The sequence below is a fragment of the Neomonachus schauinslandi genome, chromosome 1, assembly GCF_002201575.2.
Source record: "Neomonachus schauinslandi chromosome 1, ASM220157v2, whole genome shotgun sequence".
In the NCBI taxonomy this organism is placed as follows: Eukaryota; Metazoa; Chordata; class Mammalia; order Carnivora; family Phocidae; genus Neomonachus; species Neomonachus schauinslandi.
Window position 1 is genome coordinate 71,648,855 of NC_058403.1, and position 20,890 is coordinate 71,669,744.

The 20,890-nt window shown below is 45.4% G+C and overlaps 1 protein-coding gene across 1 annotated transcript in view; it reads left to right on the forward strand.

Annotated features, from left to right (window-relative positions):
* Positions 1-9,144, forward strand: part of LSG1 (large 60S subunit nuclear export GTPase 1) — a 28,991-nt gene extending 19,847 nt beyond the window's left edge. The window contains exons 9-14 of the mRNA XM_044919884.1: positions 643-744; positions 890-1,032; positions 3,497-3,621; positions 6,465-6,544; positions 7,942-8,115; positions 8,638-9,144. Of these exons, the coding sequence (XP_044775819.1) occupies positions 643-744; positions 890-1,032; positions 3,497-3,621; positions 6,465-6,544; positions 7,942-8,115; positions 8,638-8,817 (804 nt within the window). The 3' untranslated portion in view covers positions 8,818-9,144. The remainder of the gene's footprint in view (positions 1-642; positions 745-889; positions 1,033-3,496; positions 3,622-6,464; positions 6,545-7,941; positions 8,116-8,637) is intronic.
* The last annotated feature ends 11,746 nt before the right edge of the window (positions 9,145-20,890 follow it).

The following is a 20,890-nucleotide window of genomic DNA, read 5'->3' on the forward strand; positions in this document are numbered from 1 at the left end:
CTTCCAGTCACAACTGATAGAGGATTCTTAGAAGTAAGAGGGAATTGGATTTAGAGGCACAGGGGCAAGCCTGAGAAAAAGCCTTGAGCGAGGCTGCCATGATTTGAGCACTTATTTGAGAACCTTTATATGATCCTGCTAAGAGTAATTGAAGAGCTTTAGTGGCTTACTAACCCATATCAAGTAAATGTGCCACTTAAAATTTTTAACCAACAAGACAGAAGCTTCCTAACAGGTTATTAAAAATTAAAGATTAATTGCATGTGGTGATGATTAAAAATGTCTGTCTGATGCTCGACTTCACCCACAGTGTGAAAAATACAGCGGAAACAGTGAAATGCCTGTAAGATGGGACACTGTGGGGAGAGCTGGGAACAGGGGGCTGAGGTTTACTGTAACATCTGCTGTTACAGCAAGACCTATAAAAATAAAATGTACTTAGCTTGACTGTTCATCACTGGAAACAAGTCTGAATAAATACACCCATACCACAGGGGAGAAAATTGTCAACAAACAGCATCTATTTCAAATAATCTTTTGAAGCCACCGAACACTTATGCTCCTGTTGCACTATGTTTGTATTATCTTTGGGTTCGACAGATAGAGTGTTTGACTCGTCAGTAACTTAGGTGTCTCTCGCAGGTAGGCTACCCGAATGTTGGTAAGAGTTCCACAATCAACACCATCATGGGCGACAAGAAAGTGTCTGTGTCTGCCACACCTGGCCACACCAAGCATTTCCAGGTATTTCTGCAGCATCAGCTTCTGGATTTCCTTCTCAGCCAGTTCCTCCCTCTGGGTGTTTCTGTGACGTTCTTTGCCACTTGTGTGCTGGTCTTGTCCCTTCCTCTGCTGTGTGCCCAACATAAACTTCTCACTTGTCTTTCAGACCCTCTATGTGGAACCTGGCCTCTGCTTATGTGACTGCCCCGGCTTGGTCATGCCATCCTTCGTCTCTACCAAGGCAGAGATGATTTGCAATGGAATCCTCCCAATTGACCAAATGAGAGACCACGTCCCCCCTGTGTCACTAATATCCTTCCTGCTTCGCAAAAATTGGCTATTGTGTGTATATTAGGGCTTCAGGTTTGTTTGGGACATTGCTTTATTACATTGGATGTATTCACGCCTGCTATTGAACGGAAAGACCTGAAATACTGACTGGTGATCTGCCCAAGTTTGTGCAGTGAGGTAGCATCAGGACTGCGGGAGTAGAACCTCATGTCCTGATGGTGGCAGTGTCGCCTGGTGTCAGTGGGAGAGCACAGGCTTTGGATCGCGGCCCCCAGTTGAATCCTGACACTGGTGTTTTGACTCCTTGTGTGACCTTGGTAAGCTTGCTTAGCCTTCCAGAAACATTCCTTTTCTGAAAAATTCCAAAAAGCTACTTCACAGTTGATGGTGAGAATTTAATCGTTAATGCCAACATTTATTGCGTGCTTACTGTGTGCTTCGCACAACACTTACCAAGTAATCTCATTTAATTCTTAAAGCAACCCTTGACATGGGTACTGCTATTATTCCAATTTTTTCAAGCTTGAGGAAAGTCAGGCACAGAGAAGTTAAATAATTTGCCAAGATCTAACAGCTAGTAGGTAGCTAATTAGGAACTCTGCCACCTCCCAGCATAATGAGTTACCTTATGTGAAGCATCTAGAATAGCGTCTGATGTGAAAAAAGTACTCAAAGATAGATCTGTTAAGAACCAAGTGTCTTTTTTTTTTTTTTTAAGATTTTATTTATTTATTTGAAAAGAGAGACACAGCAAGAGAGGGAACACAAGCAGGGGGAGTGGGAGAGGGAGAAGCAGGCTTCCCGCCGAGCGGGGAGCCGGATGCGGGGCTCGATCCTAGGACCCTAGGATCATGACCTGAGCCGAAGGTAGACGCTTAACGACTGAGCCACCCAGGCGCCCCAAGAACCAAGTGTCTTTAAGATTTTACCCTCCTTACAAGCCAATGAATTAGTCTGTTACTGTTCCGTGGGTACTGGTGGAAGACAGGAGACTCCCTGAGACTGGCATACTGATTTTGTTAGTTTGTAAGTACACTAAACTACAGTTCTTGACAAGATCCTTGCCACAGCTTTTCATGCACCCCAATTTAATTTCTTTCTGTAAGAAATAATGAAGAATTCATTTACCAGGATAGGTAAAATATAGTGTATCGCTAAAATAGAATAGTATACAGTAGTTAAAAATACTGCAGTAAGGGGTGCCTGGGTGGCTCAGATGGTTAAGCATCTGCCTTCGGCTCAGGTCATGATCCCAGGGTCCTGGGATCGAGCCCCGCATCGGGCTCCCTGCTCAGCGGGGGGCCTGCTTCTCCCTCTCCCTCTGCCTCTCCCCCTGCTCATGCTCTCTCTCTCTCTTTCTCTACCTCTGTGTCTCGAATAAATAAAATCTTAAAAAAAAAAAAAAAATACTGCACTAAACGTACCTGTAGTGACTTGGGTAAATCTCAAAACATTACGTATACGGTATGACACCATTTCTGTAAAAAGTGTCATCTTGCAGAACCGTACTTTGTTTTAATAGATACTCATGAATGTGAAAGTCTGCAAAGTGGCCTGGCGGCTATACCACCAACTCCACTTACCTCCAGGTGGCAGGAGGGGCTGGTATAGTGTTCCAAAGGTTTCCATTTTCAGTGCATTTTTTTAATAGATGACATTGTCACTACCTCCTGATAGTTGGGAACACAGATGTCACGTTACTGAATGCTTCTCTGTATATTTTCAACTTCTCTGTGAATTAGTAATCAGGTGTGTACTGAGCATTTATTACAAGCCAGGTTAGGTTGGGTTCTGTGGAGGCTAGAGGCATGAATCAGCCATGGATCCTGCCCTTGTCGGATTCACTCTGGAGGGCAGATGGGGCATGTGCATGAGTAACTGGTACAAGGTAGCATGGTGTTCAAAGAGAAAAAAGAGTATTCAAAAATTAATGAATAACTACCCTTTTTTTCTGGAGAGGTGAAAAATCTTCTGTCTTAGAAGTGCTGAATTAGGGGCGCCTGAGTGGCTCAGTCGTTAAGCGTCTGCCTTCGGCTCAGGTCATGATCCCAGGGTCCTGGGATCGAGCCCCGCATCGGGCTCCCCGCTCTGCGAGAAGCCTGCTTCTCCCTCTCCCACTCCCTCTGCTTGTGTTCCTGCTCTCGCTGTCTCTGTCTCTGTCAAATAAATAAATAAAATCTTAAAAAAAAAAAAAAAGTGCTGAATTAGGGGCACCTTTGTGGCTCAGTCGTTAAGTGTCTGCTTTCAGCTCAGGTCATAATCCCAGGGAGCTGGGATCGAGCCCCGCATCGGGCTCCCTGCTCGGCGGGAAGCCTGGTTCTCCCTCTCCCACTCCCTCTGCTTGTGTTTCCTCTCTCGCTGTGTCTCTGTCAAATAAAATAAAATCTTTAAAAAAAAAAAAAGTGCTGAGTTAGGAAGCATGTGTCAGAAGCTGTAGTGGGGCGGGGTTAAGTTCAAGGGAATGGATTCCTTGACAAGCTTATGTTTGCCAGAATATTCCGAGACATGTCTTAGAAGCTACCTATGGCATTAATATCATAAAGCCTAGAGAGGATGAAGATCCCCATCGACTTCCAACATCAGAAGAACTGTTGACGGCTTATGGATGTGAGTTGTGATTTATTTTAAAACATGAACAAAAAAAGTAACAGCATAGTTAATGAGAGAACTACTCCTGCAAAGATACAAATTCACATTTTTCCTTAGCATTTGTCATGTCATCTTCCAGCGTTGACACTTTTGTTGTCTCTGTGGGCCTTGCCCACAAGCTGTTCTGGTGGTGGGTTCAGAGTGCAACAGTGAGGGAGAGCTGACTGCTGCCTGAGTCGTTAGTGTGTGTTAAGCGCTTTCTAGAGTTAGAGAAGGAGATGATTTGAGTCCCTGGCCTCTTTCGGTCTGCCCTTTGTGGACCTTCACGGTTGCAATCAGTCCCGTTCCGGGGGCACATGTCTTCCCATGCTCTCCTGGTCTCGGGCCCCTCCCTGTCGGAGGCCTACATGCGGACCGGGTTGAAAGCTCCCACAGGGCGCACGGGGCGAGCCAGCCGCTGTCACGTGCTTGGAAGACAAGGCCCTTAGGGCACTCACTGTTTCGTTGGTACTCAGGTGTAGATATGGATTCTGACTGAGGCCGTGTTGGCTTTTTCTGGAGTCTTCTCCCTTCTCTCCGGTTTGTTGGGAAGAAAATGAATATGCTGTCATAGCAGGATAGGAGAGTTGTAAGGGCAGCATGGGAAAGGAAAGCCTTCAGAGATTGGGACAGAGTGGAGCATGGTCAGGATGGGAACACAAAACAGCCTTCCTCGCCTTCCATCAGTCCCTTGGAAACCTTGTTTGACATTAAAATGAGTCCACTGCTCTCCCACCTCTGTCTTACCCCAGTTCTATGTGGGAGCTATCTGCCTATCATTCTTCAACTGATTGTGATTTATTTACCTTAAATACAAACTTTAAAGGTGGTCTGGAGGAACCTACGTCTACCTAAAGAAATAACAATGTTAGAAATATTTCCATACATCTGTGGCATGCCTTTAAAGGAACTGCCACCAACAGGGAAGGAGTTCAGGTTATTGAGTGATTTGATAACGAAGAGAAAAAACTTGTATCTTTCTCGCAGAGAAAGGTGATTTGATATGAAACACACTTAAACCAGAACTTGAACTTAGTTTAGTTGGGAGACTTTAAAGAGGATAAATACTAAGCAGTTTTGATGAGATTGGTGTAGTCACAAAATCACAGAACTAGAAAAGACCTTAAAAATCATGCCACCTTTCACCTCACGCCACCTTGCGCCTCCTTTTTTTTAAGACAATCTGAAATCAGAGCATGAAATGACTTATCCACGGTGGTGTCTGGTCAGTGGTGTAGCCTGGATGAGAACCCATTTCATAATCCAGACATCTCTCTGGTGCCAGAGCCTGAAAGATGGGGAAAGGTGGACTTCCACCAGACTTCCCATTTAGTTTGACTTCCAGATAAGATAAAATGAAAAGTAATTGAGTTTGAGTTTTTTAAGATTTGTCATCTAAATCTGATAAAATCAGAATAAAAATGGATGACCACATATGTACAGTTTCTAAGATCATCTGCAGGTCTGTAAAGAATAGTTTCTGACAGTTCATTTTAAAAGATGTTGCTAACTAACCTAATTTGCATATCTCTAAGTACTAGTGAAATGGGACATCTGTCCATACGTTAGCCATTTCTGTTTCTTCTGGGAATCAGCATTTGCTATGCATCTTTTGTTGTCTTAATGATTTGTAGGAGTCCTTTGTGGTTTCTTTAACCCTGTAGACATTACCAATTTTAATAGCCTTTTTTTTTTTTTTCCTTTTTGGCTTGATGAGGTTTGGTGTTTTACTTGGGGAGGGCCTTCCCTATCTCAGAAGGACAAAATTGTTTCCCTCTAATATCTTTTTTTTTTAAGCTTTAGATTTTTAATCTGCCTAAATGTGTTTTTGTGTATTATGTGAACTAGGGTTCTCACCATTTCCTTCTTTTTTTTTTTTTTTTTTTTTTAAGATTTTTATTTATTTATTTGAGACAGAGAGAATGAGAGAGGGAGCACATGAGAGGGGGGAGGGTCAGAGGGAGAAGCAGACTTCCTGCCGAGCAGGGAGCCCGATGCGGGACTCGATCCTGGGACTCCAGGATCATGACCTGAGCCGAAGGCAGTCGCTTAACCAACTGAGCCACCCAGGCGCCCTCACCATTTCCTTCTAAACATGACAGAGCCTACTACACAGCTACTAGGTGAGGAAGCTGAGTTTTGAACCCCACCTGTCTGCCAAAGCCCATATTCTTAACCACTGTGCTCTGCTACTCCCTCTAACTGAGTCAGTATTAGAGGGGTCTGTATAGTATGTTGGAGAAACTGGAAAAAGCATAGATAAATCACTAAACAGAAAGAGGCTTACTGTATTGCTTTTGGTTTTGCTAATAATAGTGACAACATAGCATTCTACAGGTAGCCTCCGTGATTAAATGTTTTTAAAATCAAGAGATGAAAGAAATAACTGGAGTAGAGAGAAATTGAACGTTACCGCTTGGTGCTAGGGTATCAGAACAATATCGTCTGTTTACCTGGATTCTCAGATGTCTTTATGGTGCTAACCAGATTATCTTCTACCATGATAGTTGCTTTTTTAAAGCATCTGGGTGGCTCAGATGGTTAAGTGTCTGCCTTCAGCTCAGGTCGTGATCTCCAGGTCCTGGGAGCGAGCCCCATGTTGGACTCCCGACTCAGCAGGGAGTCTGCTTCTCCCTCTGCCTCTCCCCTCTGCTCGTGCTCTCCCCCCACCCTCAAATGAATGAATAAAATCTTTTTAAAAAATTTTTTAAAAACTAGCAATTCAGCATGCATAGTTAGACTAAACTTCTGTCACGTCGGTTGTCTTTGTCATGACGCTCTGGCTTCTCACTTGGGTTTTGCACCACTATTTCTCCTCACAGACATGCGAGGATTCATGACTGCGCATGGGCAGCCAGACCAGCCGCGGTCTGCTCGCTATATCCTGAAGGACTACGTCAGTGTAAGTGAGCCCGGCTCCTTGTTGCTCTGGAGTAAACAGGCCTTCGTCCTCATGGTGTGCTTTTAGATGCCGGCAACCTGTTGAGTTAGAGAGGAGATACTTCCTCACTGAGGTGGTGGTGTCATCGGTGAGAAGCAGCATTGGCAAGGTTTGAGCAGCTCTTCTGGGGGAGGGGACCCGCCGCCTTGGCTGGGCATTCTTGATCCAGAGGAGCTAGCATCGTCTGAACCCTACATGTAACCAACAGCGTAACGCGAGGGAGAGGGCTCTACACATGTCCTCAGTGAAAGTGAGAAAATGTGTGCCTCTGGTTTTTCCATCTCCCGAAGCCCTTGCTGGTTCCTGTGACAGCTGTGTCCCCGCCCTCCCTGCAGCGTAGCTGGTCATCTGCCCTTCTCCCTGCGCTTCCCCTCGTGACAACAGCACTCCCAGCGAGCCCAGCTGAGGGCAGTGCAAAACGTTCTCCGTGTTGTCACCTCGTTAAAAATACACAAGTCCATGAGGTGGTCATTCTCGTATTACAAATGAACACATGCTAAGTTTGGGGTTTTCCTTATCAGTAAAATAGGAATTAATAGTACCTATCTCATGAGATTGTTATGGGAAATAAATGAGAAAAATCTATGTATGTGGAGACACACACACCACTAAGCTCAGTGCCTGATGCATAATTAACCCCCAATAGTTGTTAAGTATTAAGCTTAATTCTTTTCACAAACAAGCATTTCGGGTCTCCAGTAATAACTGGTTATGAGGATTTGGCTTTGTTCCCCCTCCTCAGTGCCACATCAGGAGAGCTCTGGGAAGCACAGGAGTCAAATTGGGCAGCACACTCTCTTGCCTTCAGTTCAGGAAGAAAGAAGTTAATGGAATATTTGTATGGATAAATTATTTATTCATTTACCACTTGTAAAACCGTGGAAGATGAGAAGATGAGTTAAAACCAACCACAGTTTATAGAGCGCTTACAGCAGGAAGCAGAAAATTTGCACCCAGTGAGCAACCACGGCCAGCCCAACATCCCCATAGTATCATCCTGCTGTCTAGTTGTGTCCTGGTTTTTGTTTTGGAAAATATTTATCCTAAGTACAGTCATGTCAGCGTACTGAAGGACACTTTAGTAGAAATGCAAACAAGGTAAAAAGCACAGAGGAGAAAGATTTCTTTCTGGTGTGGGGGCTGTGGGCCGGCGAGGCCTCCCGAACACGTTAAGGAGCACAGTTGGTGTCTTCGTTAGGGCTCTCCAGTTGTAGGTGACAGAACTCTGCTCAGCTCACATCAGAAAGCAGGAAGCTTGTCAGGGCGCCTGGTGGAGAGGTCTTCTCAGAGGACTTTTTCTTCTCGATAACACACATGGCACCTGTGATGTGCTGTTCCGCTTCTTGTTGGCTTCGTAGGGTCAACTTCTGTACTGTCATCCTCCTCCTGGAAGAGACCCTGTGACCTTTCAGCAGCAACACCAGCGACTCCTAGAGAGCCAAACAAACGGTGGCAAACTGAAAATACATCCAGGCAGAAATAAAAAAGCAACACAGATTGAAAATACAGTTGATAAAACTTTTTTCCATCAAGTAAGTTTTCAAGTTTTCCCTTACCCTCTGATCCAACACATTTTATATAGCAGTTTTGTTGAAATACCCCTTCACATAGCATAAAATTCACCCTTTTAAAGTGCAGTTCAATAATTTGTAGTATATTCAGAGTTGTGCAACTATCACCATAATTTTAGAACGTTTTTTCACTCTAGAAAGAAACATTGTAGCCATTAGCAGTGGCTCACTATTCCCCTCTTCCCCCCAATCCCCGCCAACCACTCGTCTACTTTGTCCTGGATAGATTGGCCTCTCCGGACGTTTCCTATAAATAGAATCGCCCACTCTGTGGCCTTTGGTGACTGGCTTCTTTAACTTGGCATCGTGACTTCAAGGTTCATCCATGTATTATCCATACTTTTTTTTATTGCCAAATAGTATTCCATTGAATGGATAGACCACATTTTGTTTATTTATCAGTAGGTGGAAGTTAGTTGTTCTTGGAGTTCTCCATAAATAATCCTGTGCTCACACCTCAAATAATGCTATCTTACTTCCTAGGAAAATGTGAGAGCTTTGACCAAAGGCGTGCAGGCTGTGATGGGCTACAAGCCTGGGAGTGGCATGGTGACCGCAGCTACTGTGAGCACTGAGAGCAGGGCTGGGAAGGCCTGGAAAAAACATGGCAACAGAAATAAAAAAGAGAAAAGTCGTCGACTGTATAAGCACCTGGATACATGAACTTGGGCTGCAACAGAAATGGCTTCTGCACTGTGCATCTGGAATAGAACAGGAGCTGCTCTGGCCTGTGATTGCATAGAATGGACGCTGCTCTCGTGGCACGCAGCCACACCAAACACCAGTATCCAGACAGGGGGGCTCCTTGGAGCAGCGACTCAACACAGTCATCTTGGAGCCCCAGAAACCTCGTCCTGTAGAAGGCTGAACCTAAGATGAGGGAACAAATGGTTGTATGTGTGTGTGAACAAATAACGCAGATGCATACTAATTTGTAAGTTGGAGTTTGGTTTTTTTTTTTAAAGATACTAAAATTAAATTGCCACTGACAGATGTTTTACTGGTTTATGTAGATACATTGCCATTTGGACATTTCATGTTCTTTAAACAGTTTGAGTTTTAGATGGCTTCTTTAGAGAACATTAGTTACGTTAATGACTCTCAACCTCACACATACCCAGTACACCCCTGGTATGGCAGAAGGCATATCAGATCTTGGAATGGGGGACTGGCGTGTGTAGTTTTCAGAAGCTTCTGGAGAGCACGGCCTTCTTGGAAAATCACCATCAACATGAGCCGCTATTATAGAGGGAAGCATGCGGTCTTCTGTAGCTAACTACAGGGATGAGAAAATGGGGAGATAATCAGCTAGTTTTTGTTTTAGGCATAGGGATCCCTGATCTCCTTGGTACTTACAACCATCAAGAATGACAAAGGCAGTTTACCTTTTATAGCGCCATTGTTTGTAATAAATACACAATGGCTATTTTAGCCTCTCACTTTACTTTTGTCTCCGTTTTTCTGTGAGCCTCATTATTCCCTTAACTCAGTTCCTTACCTTGTTTTGTGTGATAGATATTTTTGGAAATCTAATGGAAGTTATGGATGCTTTCTCCAGGAAAATGCACATTCCCATAAGAAACACAGACCCTCAAAGTTCATCTATGAATTCACAGTTAAGCCTGGCCCTATGTGGCTGTGATAAATTTAAGATATATTTGAAAATGTTTTCCACCTGGAGAATAAAAAAAGTACACTTGTTCATTTAACAAACCCCACCTCCTGTGTGGCGGGAAAGGGCACTGGAAAATGGCCACAGCAGGAGTAGGGCCTGAAGCAGGAAGGACGTTAACAGGAGCCGCCACATGGGGCCTTTGAGCGTGTGGGGAGGATTCTGGATGTTTTCTCTAAAGTACTGGATAAGCCAAGGAAGGGTTTATAAATAGGTAAGGGGTTAGTGTTCTAATTCTTTAAATACTGAGTGAAAGGTTACTCCAGACCAAGGCTGAGGCAAATTGAGAGGAGGCAAAGCTAAGGAGGTTCTAAAATGGTGTTGATCCCATCTGCAACAGTCTACTTCTAGTCATTCCCTTTTATCTGAGAAAAATGAGACCGTCTCGGTAAAAAAAAAGCTCATTGGTAGAGGAACAGCATTGGCATGTTAAAATATACTTTGTTCCATTTACTGAAGAACAGGCACAGTTGTGTGGGAGAAACTTCCATACTGAATGAACAAAGCATGTACTGATTTAGAATAAGTTTTGCTTTAATGATAGTGTAATGGCTAAAACATGAGACTTTACAGAAAAAGTAGGTACATATGTTTCCATGCTCTTGATTATTTTTGTAACAGTTTTATTGAGATTCATATACCATGCAAAATCACCAATTTAAAGTATACAGTGCAATGGTTCTTAGTATATTCAGAGTTGTGTAACTATCACTGTAATCAATTCTACATTATTGTCACAAAAAGAGGCCCAGGACCCTTTAGCTATTGGCTCCCAATCCTCTCACCCTCCTAGCCCCAAGCAACCACTAATCTGCTTTATATATGGACTTGCCTCTTCTGTACATTCAAATAAATGGAATCATAAGCTGTGTGACCTGTGACTGGCTTTCACTTAGCCTGACGTCTTCAAGGTTCATGTATTCTAACATCTCTCCATACTTCATTGCTTTTTATTACCAAATAATACATTCCATCGAATGTATATACCACATTTTGTTTATTCCATTTATCAGTTAAAAGACATTTGGGGATGGGCGCCTGGGTGGCTCAGTTGGTTGGGCGACTGCCTTCGGCTCAGGTCATGATTCTGGAGTCCCGGGATCGAGTCCCGCATCGGGCTCCCTGCTCAGCAGGGAGTCTGCTTCTCCCTCTGACCCTCCCCCCTCTCATGCTCTCTCTATCTCATTCTCTCTCTCAAATAAATAAATAAAATCTTAAAAAAAAAAAAAAGACATTTGGGTTTCCAGGGGCACCTGGGTGGCTCAGTCAGTTAAACATCTGACTTCAGCTCAGCTCAGCTCATGATCCTGGGGTCCTGGGGTCCTAGGGTCCTGCGATCCAGCTCCACCTCGTGCTCCGCGCTCAGCAGGGAGTCTGCTTCTCCCTCTCCCTCTGCAGCTACCCCCACTCGTGCGCTCTCTTTCAAATAAAATCATTTAAAAAGACATTTGGGTTTCCACTTTCTATTATAAATAATGCTGCTCTGAACATTTGTGTGCAAGTTTTTGTGTGGACACAGGTTTTTTAATCAGGTATATATCTAGGAGTGGAACTGCAATATATTTAACCTTTTGAGCAGCTACCAGACTTCTTCAGAATGGCTGCACCATTTTACATTTCCCATCAACAGGTTCTAATTTCTCCATATCCTTTTTTTTTTTTTAAGATTTTATTTATTTGAGAGATAGCACAAGTGGGAGCAGCAGAGGGAGAGGAAGAAGCAGGCTCCCCGCTGAGCAAGGAGCCCGATGCGGGGCTCCATCCCAGGACCCTGGGATCATGACCTGAGCCAAAGGTAGATGCTTAACCGACTGAGCCACCCAGGCGCCCCCCATTTCTCCATATCCTTGTCAACACTTGTTACTATCTTTTTATGTCTTGGCCATCCCAGTGGGTACAAAGTGGTATCTCATGGTTTTGACTTGCATTCCCTTAACGACTAATGATGTTGATTGAGCATCTTCTCATATGCTTACTGGCCACTTGTATATCATCTTTGGAAGAATGTCAATTAAGAGATCCTTTGCCTATTCTTTAATTGAGTTATCTTGTTACTGAGTTACAAAAGTCCTTTGTACATTGTATGTACAAATCCCTTATCAGATCTGTCATTTGCAAATGTTTTCTGCCATTCAGTGGGGTGTCTTCATTTTCTTACAGTGTCCCTTGGAGCACAGTTTTAATTTTGATGAAGTCCAAATGTATCCATTTTTTCTTTGGTTGCTTGTGTTTTTGGTGTTAAATTTAAGAAACTATTCACAAATCCAAGGTTACTAAGATTTACCCCCTATGTTCTTACTAAGAGTTTTATAGTTTAGCTCATAGATTTACATCTGTGGTCCATTTTGGGTTACTGTATATGGTGTGAGGTAGTTGGACCAACTTCATTCTTTACATATGGTATCCAGTAGTCCCAACACCATTTGTTGAAAAAACTAGTGTTTACCCATTGAATTGTTTTGGCACCCTTGTCAAGAATTGAACATAAATGTGTGAGGGCTTATTTCTGGATGTATACCTTTGGTATTTAATTTTTGTGAATGTGGAACAGTTGTGAAGAGCATCTGACTCAATTTTCTAGCAAGTATTACTAGTAAGAGATGTCTTTGTGGATGCCCCACACCACTCCATATCCCTTAGCCCACTATGAGTTCACCTGCAGCCCCAGTGGACAGTTCCTGTGCAAGTCTTTCCACCACCAAAGCCCTGTATTCCTTTCTCCTGCCCCACAGGAGCCTGCTCAGCCTGCACACAGGGCAGTCTAGAAGGGCTGGGGATGTAACACCCCCAGAGCAACCGCCAACTGGTAAAGAACGGGCTGGTTGGTAAGTGCCCCGGCTTCCCTATCACTCGGTGCGTACATTGTACATGTGCCTCACTGCACCCTCAGAGGGATTGAGCCCCACTTGCCCACAGTGAACATCACCTCACTAACTCACCTGTGGCCTTTCTCCCTCCCCTCACTTTCTCCATTCCCTCACTTCTGCTTCATTGGATTGCCTCCCAAATAAACTAAGCCTAAGGGGTGCTGGGTGGCTCAGTCAGTTAAGCGTCCAACTCTCGATCTCAGCTCAAGTTGTGAGCTCAAGCCCCATGTTGGGCTCCACTTTAAGTCTGGAGCCTACTTAAGAAAATTAACTAAACCTAAGTCCTCTGCTTAGAGTCTGAAAAACCAAAACTAGGACACCCTGAAAGGGGGCTTTCTAGTTTCACCTTTGCTTCTGCCCAGAATGGGTGTCTTGTGAAGCATCCTTTCAATTTTTTTAGGTATCCTCACCCTTGTAGCAGTTAGTACTTTAGACTAAATAAATTCCAGTCATTAGCATTATCACTTTATGGTTTTGAATTTTTTCCCAGCATTTTATTACAAGAAATATACTGTCCTTTTAAAGTAGAACCTGGTACACATCTGTCATCTGTTTACTTTTTGGGAAACTAGAAGGAAGTTAAGGTTTTGGTCAAGATATCAATAGCAACATATGCTTTCTTCGTAGGTAAACTGGAAAATATGGCAGCAAGCCAGAAATCTGTTTAATGCCATCCCTCTAACGTCTTTGTGGAGAAGTGAGGAAAAATCATTCAAAATATCCACCCTTAACCATTTGTTGTCTGTCGTGTTCATCATACTATTGACCAGTTGAGGGTGAAGAGGGCCCTAGAGAAAGGAAAGATTTTGCTTTCAAAAGACTCTGATATGAAGGGAAAACAATTTTGAGCAATCTAAAAGTGAAAGGCATTATGTAAGTGAAAAGTGCCCAGTACACAGTAGACTCTGAATACATCTTTTAAATGTTATATTGAAGTGTGATATGTATACAGAAAGCACACAATCGTAAGAGTATAGATAGCTGACTTTTCACAAACAACACATTGATGCAACCAGCACCTTGATTAAGACACAGAAGGGTCGGGGCACCTGGGTGTCTCAGTTGGTTAAGTGTCTGCCTTCGGCTCAGGTCTATGGTTCCAGGGTCCTGGGATCGAGCCCCACAAGCCTGTTTCTCCCTCTCCCACTCCTCCTGCTTGTGTTCCCTCTCTCACTGTCTCTCTGTCAAATAAAATCTTTAAAAAAAAGACACAGAAGGGTCAGCATTCCGTGCTTCCTTTCAGCCACAGACTGACCTTCCCAAGAGTAACCGCTATTCTGACCTTTTCACCAGATTTTGTATGATACATACACAGTCTACATTGTGTACTCATGTATCTGGCTTCTTTAATCCAACATTGTGAGATTCGTCCATAGTCTTACATATGATAAATAATAAATCATCATTGCTCTAGGGTAGTTTATGGTTCTATTATTGATGGACATGTAGATGTTTTTGCAGGTTTGTTTTTTTTTTTAATTTTTAATTAACTATTTTCTAGAACGGTGTTTGGCTTGCAGCAATATTAAGCAGTTAAGTACAGAGTTCCCATATTCGCCAGTCCCCACATATGCACAGCCTCCCCCACCCTGAACACCCCGCACCACAGTGGTGCATCTGTTAACAGTGAACCTACACAGATACATCATTATTCTCCAAAGGGTTTTGATTTTTAAAAGTTGTGCTGCTATAGATGTTGTAATATGGGGGTCGTCAAATAGAACTTTCTGGCTACAGTGCAAATAAATGTTCTATAATCTGTGCTATCCTATAGGTAACTACAGCCAGATGTGATTATTAGGCACTTAAACTGTGACTAGTAACAACTTCAGAAGTTAATTGATAACAGTAATGACTTTTAACTCTTGCCTGACCCAACAATCAAAGGTTTCAGAATTTTTTCAGGAGAGTGGGGGAAGAAAGGGGTGGGTTTCATATTTATAATTTGTACATCTTGGCTACTTCTAAAGTAGGTAACTAAGAGTTGCAAATATTCAAGTACTGAATTCTATTTAGTTGGCTCTTTAAAAGGTGAGTAACCGGGGCGCCTGGGTGGCTCAGTCATTAAGCGTCTGCCTTCGCCTCTGGTCGTGATCCCAGGGTCCTGGGATCGAGCCCTGCGTTGGGCTCCCTGCTCGGCGGGAAGCCTGCTTCTCCCTCTCCCACTCCCCCTGCTTGTGTTCCCTCTCTAGCTAGCTGTCTCTCTCTGTCAAATAAATAAGTAAAATCTTTAGAAAAATAAATAAATAAATTGATTGATTAATTAGTTAAATAAAAGGTGAGTACCCTGGGGCCCCTGGCTGGCTCAGTCGGTAGAGCATGCGACTTGATTCTCAGTGCGTGAGTTTGAGCCCTACGTTGGGGGTAGAGATTACTTAAAAAATTTCCTTAATGTAATGTTTCAACATCTATGAGTTCCATTAGCCCTTGCCTAGCTTCTGAGCATTGTGAAGTAAGTGACTTTCAGCAATAGGGTGTTATTAATGAAGAACTTGAGGGGGAACCAAAAGTAGAATTTTCACAAGACCAAACAGTGAGTTGACAATGGAGGTTAAAGAAGAACCCAGGACCCTGACAGTCCTACCACCTGCTTCTCTCATGACAGTCCAGCATGTCCACAGTGGGCCTGATTCAGATTTGGAAATGCCATTATTTCAAAATGCATCCTCTGAGAATTGATTGCTATGTTGCTAGCAGGTAAATCCAACTGGCAGAGAGCCTTTTTTAATGTTGCTGTTTGAGTAGCAGCCACAAACCCTTCCTCTAAATAAAACATCCTACAGGGACACTGGCAGGGGGCAGCAGGTCCTCAGAAGGGAAGCGACTGAGCTGCCGGCCTGTCCCCCCAAGGAGACTGGCACTTCCAGCCGCGCCGGCCGCCGGCTCCTGCAGGACAGTCCCGGCTGCCACAGCCCTTCCTTGTCCAGGACAAAGCCTGTGGGCTCAGTGCCCCTGCCAACAGGAAATGCCGCAGAGGGAGGACCTGTGTGATGGTCCTCTTGTTAGCTTTTCTTTTCGGCAAACTCTGGACCGTGGCCAAAGGAACATTAGCTTTAGCTTCTGGGTGGGGCAGCTGCCGGGCCTCCAGGAGCCTGGTGAAGGAACTGATTCACTTCCTGAGGGCCGACTGTGTGAAAGGCCCTGTGGAAGGTCCTGGCAGAATTTGGGAGAGGTCCTCACAGCGGGAAGGGCGTAGGTTCACCTATATAACCCTGTGTTCCCGACCGGATGAAGTCCCGCTTCCCTGATGACTGGGTGGCGCGGCCCGCTCTCCTGCCCGTCTCCTCCCTTGCTGCAGGACCTCTCCTGCTGGGCTTCGGCTTTTGCTCATGCCACGCTAGTGCCAAAAGCAAGCTTACCCGCCCAAGCCCCGCTTGTGGGTTTCTTAAAAGCCCTTCCAACACACCTGCACGCACGATGGTGGGGGCACTGAAGCATCGTAAACATGCTCTTACTACAGTACATATCACGTCGGTCCAGGGCGCCTGCGTGGCTCAGTCGTTAAGCGTCTGCCTTCGGCTCAGGTCACGATCCCGGGGTCCTGGCATCGAGCCCCGCATCAGGCTCCCTGCTCGGCAGGAAGCCTGCTTCTCCCTCTCCTGCTGCTGCTTCCCCTACTTGTGCTCTCTCTCCCTTTCTCTTGCTCTGTCAAATAAATAAAATCTTTAATAATTAAATATCAACTGACTGGGTGGTGCAGTCAGTTGAGCATACAACTCTTGGTTTCAGCTCAGGTCATGATCTTGGGGTCCTGGGATTGAGCCCCGAACTGGGCTATGCACTCATTGGGGAGTCTGCTTGAGACTCTCCCTCTCTCTCTGCCCCTCCCACTCGTGTTTCTCTCTCTTTCTCTATAAAATAGATAAATCTTTTTTTTTTAAATACATTCATGGGGCACCTGAGTGGCTCCGTCAGTTAAGCGCCTGCCTTCGGCTCCGGTCATGATCCCAGGGTCCTGGGATCGAGCCCCGCATCAGGCTCCCTGCTCAGCAGCGAGTCTGCTTCTCCCTCTGCCTGCCGCTCTGCCTATCTGTGCTCTCTCTCTCTCTCTGTCAATAAATAAAATCTTAAAAAAAAGAAATCCATTCGTTCAGTAACTATTTTCCTTATTACGTGCTAGGCACTGAGTCAGGTGCTGGGGATACAGATAGGAACTAGACAGCCCTGGCTGAAGATGCTCCCAGCCTGGCAGAAAGACAGCACTCATCCCACTCTGAAGGGTGTGCTAGCTGAGGAGGAGTATAGGCCCAGTGCCCCTCCAGGACCAGGACACAGAGCAGCCTGGGCAGGGAGGACTGCTTCAGGAGGCTCCAAAGCCCACATTCTTCCCATTGCATTTTCCTATGAGCCAACATGTCCAGGGACTGGCATGAGCTCCCCACAACCGGTCCGCCCCCACTGAGGGCCATCTCCACAAGCCCGCATTTCTCATAAGAATCTCACAGGAAGCTTGTGGGAAGGCAGTGTCGTAGGCTGACTAATGGCCCCCCAAAACACCAGCTCATAATCCCTGGAACCTTATATGGGAAACGAGTCCACACATGTGATTCGGTTAAGGATCTTGAGATGGGGGGTGTAACGTGGATGATCTGAGCAGGTCACAAATGCAATCTTTATAGGAAAGAGACAGGGAGATCGGACACAAGACGAGGCCAGCGTGAGCACGGAGGGAGAGACGGAGTTAAGTGATGAGGCCTCAAGCAAGGAGCGCTGGCAGCCACCAGACGCAGCCACCAGACAGGGGATGAAGCGAGACAATGAATGGATTCCCCTTCTAGAGTCCCCTTGATTGTGGTCCAGGGAACCTGCTTTCAGAACCGGGAGGGAATATATTTCTGCTATTTTAAGCCACTAAGTTTATGCTCATCTGTTAGAGCAGCCACAGGAAATGATGAATCGGTGCAGATTCCAAGCACACGTGCCCAGAGAGCTGGATTCAGCAGGGACACTTTCTGATAGGCCGGCTGAGTGATCCCCACATCTCCGTCTATGCGCCGCACCGCCCCCAGTGCTTTGGGAGGGGACTCAGGGCTTAACCCCTTAAATGAGAGTTTTGGTTTTTTTTTTAAGATTTTAAGATTTTATTTGTTTATTTGAGATAGAGCGAGAGTGAGAGAGAGAGAGCACAAGCAGGGGGAAGCAGGCTTTCCACTGAGCAGGGAGTCCAATACTTGATCCCAGGACCCTGGGATCATGACCCGAGCGGAAGGCAGACGCTTAACCGAATGAGCCACCCAAGTGCCCCTTACATGAGGGGTTTTTTGTCTGGGTTCTCGTCTTCCACAAAATCTATAGTTGCATTTCAGGACTTCCACAAATTCCTTAAGATTATATGAACAACTGCGTGGGTGTGCACACATGTTCCTAATTTTTAGGGTTGAGGTTTTCTCCAAATTCTCAAAGAGTTCACTGGAAAGGCTGAGAACTAACCACTCTAAGGAAAAACTGCTGAGGTGTGTAAACCTGGTCCAGGGTGGGGTGGGGAGGAATGAAGCAATTTGTTCAACTGGGCCCAGCCTCCAAGGGCTTATACTGAGCCTGAGGGACAGGGAAGTCCTAATAAGAAGCAAATCAAATTAAATTCTGGCATCTTCAAGCCTCAACAAAGCAGAGCATAAGGTAGCTGTGCCCTACGGGAACCTTGTGAGAGGACACAGGCAGGGTCTGTCCTCGTTTTAGCGACATAGTTCGTGGAATGGATTCTCTTTTGGGAACAGTAGGTAGGCCATGTCACCAGAGGAACCCAGGATCCAAGCAATCACAGGTCAGTATCCACAGGTGTGCCCGAAGAACCCACAAAGAACCATCAGGCAGGGCCATCAGACTGTGGGTATTTGTTTATGTCTATGAGAAACCTGGCTACTATATTTTTTCCTTTTATTTTTTTAAGATTTTATGTATTTGAGAAAAAGTGAGAGAGATTTTTTCCTTTTAATTTAACCTTTTAATCTTGCCTTAGTTGGTGTTCATTTTATATCACTTTATCTTAATCATTTCCATATTTTAATTTTGGCCCCTTCTTTTGAATAACATATTTTCATTTTGCTTTTGCTTGTTCTATTGCTTATTTGATGTCTCTCTCTCCTACTGGACCGTAAGCTCCATGAACGTAGAGACTTGTCTGTTTTTCTCAAAAACATGTCCTCAGAGGCGCCTGGGTGGCCAGTTAGTTAAGCACCTGCCTTCGGCACAGGTCATGATCTCAGGGTCCTGGGATGGAGCCTGGTGTCTGGCTCCCTGCTCAGGGGGGAGTCTGCTTCTCCCTCTGCCCCTCCCCACTCCCCCCCAAACCCGCTCATGCCCTCTCTCACACTCTTTCTCTCTCAAATAAATAAAATAAAATCTTTTAAAACAACAACAACAAAAAAACCCCATCCTCAGCTCCTAGCCTGAAAATGTCTGACAAATGGTGTTTCATTTCTCCTGTGAATGGTCATAACTTTAAATATAAAGTAATGTAGGGCGCCTGGGTGGCTCAGTCGGTTAAGCGACTGCCTTCGGCTCAGGTCATGATCCTGGAGTCCTGGGATCGAGTCCCACATCGGGCTCCCTGCTCAGCAGGGAGTCTGCTTCTCCCTCTGAACCTCCTCCCTCTCGTGCTCTCTCATTCTCTCTCTCGCAAAAAAAAAAAAAATTTAAAAAGTAAATAAATAAATAAATAAATAAATATAAAGTAATGTAGCCATTTTGGAAAACAGTCTGGCAGTTCCTCAAAACCTCAAACACAGTTACCAGGAGCCCCAGCAATTCCACTCCTAGGGACATGACCAAGAGAACTGAAAACCTCTGTCCACACAAAACCTTTTACACAAATGTTCACAGCAGCATTATTCATAAGAACCAAAACGTGCAAACAACCCAAGTGTCCGCCAACTGATGAATGGAGAAATAAAATGTGATATATCCACACAATGGAGTATTATTCAGCCATAAAAAGAAAGGAAGTTCTGACACACTCTACAGCATGGATGAACCTTAAAAACACTATGCTGAGTGAAAGAAGTCACAAAAAGCTCACTTATTGGATGGGACTGCCTTTAGATAGAATTTCCAGAAGAGTAATGCCTGGGTGGCTCAGTCGGTTAAGCATCTGCCTTCGGCTCAGGTCACCATCCCAGACTCCTGGGATCGAGCCCCGCATCGGGCTTCTTGCTCAGCCGGGAGCCTGCTTCTCCCTCTGCCTGCCCCTCCCCTGGCTTGTGTGCTCTCTCTCTCACAAATAAATAAATAAAATCTTTAAATAAATAAATAATAGAATTTCCAGAACAGACAAACCCGTAGAGACAGCAGGTAGATTTGGGGTTGCCTAAGGCTGCCAGTGTGGAGGGGAAAGTAATTGCTAATGAGTACTGGCTTCCTGGCAAGTGAGGAAAATGTTGTTAAATTAGATAGTGGTGGTGGTTGCACGACTATGTGGATACACTAACAACCACTGAATTGTACACTTTAGCAGGTGAATTTTATGGTATAGGAATGAGATCTCCACAAAGCTGCTATTTTTAAAAACGAAAAAACCAAAGTGATAACGGTCACCTGTTCTTTAAGCAAACTTACTAAAATCAACAAGGAAATTTTAAAATGGTAATAGCTTGTTTTCAAGAGGAGCTCTGTGTACCAGCATGTGTGGCAATGTGGCAGGATGGGACAGCAGGATGGCCAAGACCACCCGCCTCCTCGGCTCGCTGGGCACCTTCTAGGGTGACTTCTGGAAGTCTGGCTTGGGCGACTCCGTGGGGGGTAGGGGTGGGGGGTCGCTGACGGCTTCCGACAATGGAGACGAGATGCGGGGGTGGCGGGGGGGATGAGGGGGGTTGTGTCCTCCTGCCCGGCCTCCCACCGCACCCTTTCTTTTGTACCCTCAGAAGGCTCAGACCGCCCGCTCACCCCCAGGATCCCCAGCACCCAACGGCTGCGCCAGGCGCGAAGTAGGTGTATCGCTCGGTTCAGAAAATGGGGTGCTTAATGAGCGAAGTGCCTTGTACCGTACCCCCCGGTTCATGGTATTCGGCTCTGGCCGCCAGGTCGCGGGGTGGGGGACCGCAAGGGGTCCGGGAGCGGCGCCGCCGCGGCTGTCGGGGGGCGGGGGCCGCAGCCTTTGTGCGGAGGCCGCTGCCCGCTCCCGCCGCTGGGGGGCGGCCTCTGGCCCGCCGACCCCCGACAATAGCGCGCCGGGTGGGGAGACGCGCGGTGCCGGAAA